Here is a 6000-nt window from a genome sequence, read left to right as displayed (position 1 = left end):
TTGGTGGTATTTGATCACCTGTGCGATTTTTTGATCACGCGCTATAAACAAGAAAGGAGCGTAAATTTTGCAAAAATAACAATATTTTTCACATTTTTTTATATGAAATTCCCCAAAAAAAAAGTAAAAATCAAAATTTTTTAACATTTTTCGGCCAATTTGTTTTATGCTACCTATGTTTGGTAAAAAAAAAATCGCAAAAAGCGTATTTTGATTGGTTTGCGCAAAAGTTATCGCGTTTACTAACAAAGAGAAAGATTTTTGTCATTTTTGGTGTTTTTTTTTTTAACGCGTAATGGCGGCGATCTGCGATTTTTTTTTCGGTACTGCGACATTGCGGCGGACAGATCGGACCCTTGACTGACATTTTTGACACTTTTGGGGTTACCAGTGACATTACTGCAGTAATCAGTGCTATACATATGCACTGTTACTGCAAAAATGACACTGGCAGGGAAGGGGTTAACTTTATTGGACAGGGAGGGGTTAAGTGTGTCCTAGGGGCGTGCTTTCTACTGTGTAGGGACATTCCTATTGGTGTAAAAGCAAAGATCAACCGTTCTACATAGTAGAACGGTCAGATCTTCACTTTTACACAGGGAGAACTGACAGGCAGCTTGTTTACACAAGCTGCTCTGTCTTTCTCCCTTCACAGGAGCGATCGCAGTGTGACTGGCGGACATCGAGTCCGCCGGTCACACGCACTGACTTGCCTGTGAACGAGCCGCGGCGGGCGCGCGCCTCGGCGGGCGCGCGCCCGCCCGCGATAGGCTCGCAAGTCAGTGACAGGCGAGTGACGTACCGATACGTCACTCTGCCTGGCCGGGGCTGACCGCCGCAGTATATAGTCGTGCGGCGGTCGGCAACCGGTTAAAAATAAATAAAAAAAAAAAAAAAAAAACGCTAAAAATTAGGAAATTCAAAATATACAAAGAAAAAACACAAATTCCACTATGCAGTATTCATAGATCACACTACTTCCAGGGAATAAAACGACCTTTGCAAAAATACTCAACATGATCACTTCTGTGTTGCTCTTAACATTTCAGATTCCCGGTCATTCTGGCACAGGAGGGAATAAAAAGGTGAATTGGACTCTACAATACAAGTGGCATTTGAATTCTTAAATGTAAACCAGGAAAAAAAAAAAAAAAAAAAAAAAAAGCGACTTTAGATATGCAACATGGGAGATCATACACAATACCAGGAACTTAAGCCAAATATATTCATAAAACCTGATATTATGGTTTTACAATACAGTACAAATATTTACTGGATATAACCAGCTCACAAACCACGATTCAGATCAAACACTTAAAAAGTCTGCGTCCTAACACAAATTTATCATGTCAACTCATTTTGTGGGAGCTGCTTATCAGGACTTGGTCGCATAATACAGATCTTCCAAAAAGGCAGGACTATATTCAAAACCTAATTCATACATGTGGTCTGAAGGAGCAAACAGTCTCCCCCGGCCTGCAGGGGTATCTACAGTAAATACCCAAATATCACCCAGGTATAGGCCAAACACTAATTATATATATATATATATATATATATATATATATATATATATACATACATATATACACATATATATATACACATATATACATATACACACACACATATACACACACACATATACACACACACATATACACACACACACATTATATATATATATATATATATATATATATATATATATATATATATATATATATATATATATATATATATATATATATATATATATATATATATATATATATATTTATTTATTTATTTATTACACACATACACATATTTCACACACATTATGTATATTCAATTTTAGCAGACAATCAAAAGTCTAATTCCAGCTGGAAATATGTCCCCCCCCCCCCCAGATCTAAATCAATGGCCCATAGTATAAATATTCAATATTTCGAAATGCAGATAAGTCTTAAACTACAGGCCACATACAACTAGACCCTCACTAATCAGAAATAACGGAATTTTTGTAAAATCTTACCTGTAAAATTCCTTTCTCTGAGTCCTCCGACAGTCGCCGCCTCTTCATATTCGTCACATATGGGGTATTAGACTTTGCTCCGAAGGAGTAGCTAGGCAACAGAATATGTTAACAATAAAGCTTTAACATATCCCACCCTCAAGGGGTGGTCCCCTCAGTCAATACCCTCCTACTTCCTGCAACCATATCTCAGTTTTAGTGGAATAGCAGTAGAGTATACATTCAAACCCCAAAAGAGGGGCGGGGGCGGCGACTGTCGGAGGACTCAGAGAAAGGAATTTTACAGGTAAGATTTTACAAAAATTCCGTTTTCTCTTACGTCCTCCGACAGTCGCCGCCTCTTCATATTCGTCACATATGGGGACGTCCCAAAGCAGTGCAAACCTGAGGGGTGGGAAACGCATCCGCGCCGAAAGGCAACGCAGTCTCCACATCAAAGAAAGGAACCTTACCAAAGGAAGGAAACCAGCTGGGCAACAGCAAAAATAAGTGCTCAACAGGAGCAACAACCCAGGAAAAGACAAAAAACCAGGGGATACAAAACTTATCCCAACAGCCAGGAGTCCCCAACAAGGGACCCTAGGGAACAGCCGCACTAAGAACCTTGCGGCCAAAGGAAGCATCCGCCGATGCCTGAACATCTACTTTGTAGAATTTTGTGAAAGTGTGTACGGTCGACCAAGTCGCCGCCTTACACACCTGGGCTACAGAAGCCCCATGACGACAGGCCCAAGACGTACTCAGAGATCTAGTAGAGTGCGCCTTCACAGGCACAGGGGGAACCTTCCCCTGCAAGGCATAGGCCTGTTCAATGGTCTGCCTGATCCATTTGGCAATGGTAGAGGCGGAAGCCGCCATGCCCTTCCGAGGACCCTCTGGAAGAACAAACAAGGAGTCCGTCTTTCGAAAAGACTCAGTCGATTTAAGGTAAACCCTAATCGCCCGAACAACATCCAGAGAATGCAATCTCACCTCCTTTGGATGTGTAGGCTTCGTGCACAACGAAGGCAAAACAATATCCTCGTTAAGATGGAATGCCGAAACTCGTTTCGGCAGAAAAGAAGGATTAGGTCGCAAGACCACCTTATCCAAATGAACAACCAGGTACGGAGACTTGCAGGACAAAGCCGCCAGTTCTGACACTCTGCGAGCCGAAGTGATCGCCACCAAAAAGGCGACCTTTTTGGACAACATAGACAACGAGATCTCCCTGATCTGTTCAAAAGGAGCACGTTTTAACACAGATAGGACCAGATTCAAGTCCCAAGGGGGCAAAGGATCCCTCCTAGGAGGAACCAGATGCCGCACACCCTGAATAAAAGTGCCAACCAAGGAGTTGGAAGCCACGGGACGTTGAAACAGAACGGCCAGCGCAGACACCTGACCCTTTATCGTAGCCAGCGCCAAACGCTGATCGACACCCGTCTGAAGGAAAGACAGCACACGGGAAACCGAGTACGTGCGGGGTGAAAACCCCCTGGACTCACACCAGGCAAAATAGGCCTTCCAAGTACGGTAATAAACCTTTCCCGAGGAAGACTTCCTCGCGTTGATCAAGGTATGAACAACCTCTGGAGAGAGACCCTTCTCCTTCAGGACCTCGGTCTCAACAGCCAGGCCGTCAAAGCCAGCGACTGTAAAGCAGGATGGTAAATCGGTCCTTGAGACAGTAGATCGTCCCGAAGAGGCAGACGCCAGGGGGCGTCGACCGCCAGATTCACGAGGTCTGCGTACCAGGACCGGCGAGGCCAGTCCGGTGCCACAAGAATCACCGTGCTGCGTTCCGAGTGTAACCTGCGAAGGAACCGGGACAGCAACTGAATCGGTGGAAACGCGTACATCAGCCTGTACTGATGCCACGGGGCCACTAACGCGTCCGACGCGTCTGCCCGAGGGTCGCGCGTCCTTGCCACGAACCTCTTCACCTTGTAGTTGAGGCGGGACGCGAACAGGTCCACTCCTGACAAGCTAGACATTAAAACTGAGATATGGTTGCAGGAAGTAGGAGGGTATTGACTGAGGGGACCACCCCTTGAGGGTGGGATATGTTAAAGCTTTATTGTTAACATATTCTGTTGCCTAGCTACTCCTTCGGAGCAAAGTCTAATACCCCATATGTGACGAATATGAAGAGGCGGCGACTGTCGGAGGACGTAAGAGAAAAATATTTCAAATAATTAGTAATAACTGGGCTTGCAAATGCATTGGGAACAAAGTGAATTTATAACCTTTGTGGCTTTTGGGGAACATGTCAAATTTTTTTTGCGCCTGGAGCTTGCAGTACTTGAAGTCATACAATCAGAACAAGGATACAAACAAGGAGTTCTAACGTTTCAATTCTACTTGCATGTTCCAGGTCAGTGGCTGACCTGGAACATGCAAGTAGGCAATAGACTAGCAAACAGTCAGGCAACTTTTTTTTTTCAGAACGCAATCAGAAAACAGTCTCCATATTTCTGCTATGATATTTTTAATTTAAAACTGCACGCTAAATGTTTTCCCATTTTAATTTTATAAATAGCAAAACACAATATTCCCTCTAATAATAGTCGCATTGTCCAGGTAAAAAAAAAAGTGGCTACAATATTCCTAAATTTCAAATGGAAAAAAAAGAAGGTTTGACGATAATACAAGTGACAAAAAGGATACAACTTGCCATGGCTGTCACATCAAGTTCACTTAAATCACCAGACCCTGGGCAGCATTTCTTGAATTCTTTCTTCAAGTCAAAAAAGGAGTAGAAACATTCAGGAAGAAGTATATTCTGTGGAGGTAAAAAAAAAAAAAAAAAGTCACTCCAAGCACATTTTAAACACAGACTTAGTCATGCATGCCTAGGGACATCTTCCAAATCACGCAAGAGGAAGGACTTCAAAACTGTAGCAAAAAGTAGAATTCACAATAAAATAGTAGAAGCACTTCACAAAATAAAGGAATGTTATTTAGTGCTATATACAATATCACTACTTTTGCTCTGGTCTTAATAAAACCCCTGCATACCTCAATACAACTCTTATTAGGGTCATCATGTGGTTATAAAATCGCTTTATTTCAATGGATGACTACATTTAAAAAAACACGGTTAACATAGGCAGGCAAACCAGGTGACTGTGCTTTGATCGACATCTTTAAGGGCCCAAGATCTTAGCAAGACTTTTATATAGCATATGCAAACACTTTACCCTTGTAAAAACAACCCATTTCAGTTTAAATTAGAAATGAAAGGAAATACATGTGTGTGGTGTGTGATACACACACCTTTTTAGGATTACAAAATCTGTTCTCAGCTGCAGAAGGAGCCTAAACAACTAGGGGTGGAGTAAGCAGTACAGTAATCTTCCCAGTGAATGGCTGTGCAGGGGGGCATCTAAGCAGAAGTCTGATCGCTGGAGGACAGGCAAGCAGTGCTCCCAGCACAGCTAGAAATAGGACCATACTGGCATGGATGTTCACGCATGTCCAAAGTGGTCTGTTTGAAAAAGGAGAGCAGGGTGACTGGCAGGATCACCAGGTATTTCACACAAAAAAGGTACATACAGGTTACTTTTTAATACAAGTACATGGTACAAAAAAGACATGAGGAATATATTAAAATATTTCGGTTAACATTCTTTAAGCAAGAACAAAACCATTCCTCCTCTTTAGATGTGAAAGGCTAGCTAAAAAACTGGGAGCCAGAATCCAAAAGGGATGGGCTCTGCTAAACTCATGCAGGGAATATATAGGTTTTCATCAGGTTTTTCAGTGCAATTATACATGTGGACTACCAAATTGCACTGCTGTATATAAGCATATGACTTCGCCAAATCATTTCAGCATTGAATACACCAACTCCAGCAGGTATATGGGCCACCAAAATATTATTTATTTTCAATTTTTACCTTAATGCATGGTTCTACTTTTAAAAAGATAACTTGTGCTTCAAGAAATTCAGAGGGTGCCATTGCTGACCTACTGAAGACATTCACTGCTTGGTTATGTTT

General features: G+C 42.1%; 1 protein-coding gene across 2 annotated transcripts in view; it reads right to left on the bottom strand.

Moving 5' to 3' along the window:
* The window catches only part of ESRP1 (epithelial splicing regulatory protein 1), a 111999-nt gene that overhangs the window by 61641 nt on the left and 44358 nt on the right, over nt 1–6000 (bottom strand). For both annotated transcript variants that reach the window (XM_082258325.1, XM_082258326.1), the window contains exon 4: nt 4667–4781. In XM_082258325.1, the coding sequence (XP_082114451.1) occupies nt 4667–4781 (115 nt within the window). The remainder of the gene's footprint in view (nt 1–4666; nt 4782–6000) is intronic.

Source organism: Pelophylax lessonae, assembly GCF_965119305.1.
Source record: "Pelophylax lessonae genome assembly, chromosome: 5".
NCBI lineage: Eukaryota > Metazoa > Chordata > Amphibia > Anura > Ranidae > Pelophylax > Pelophylax lessonae.
This window is presented reverse-complemented; position numbering and strand designations above follow the sequence as displayed.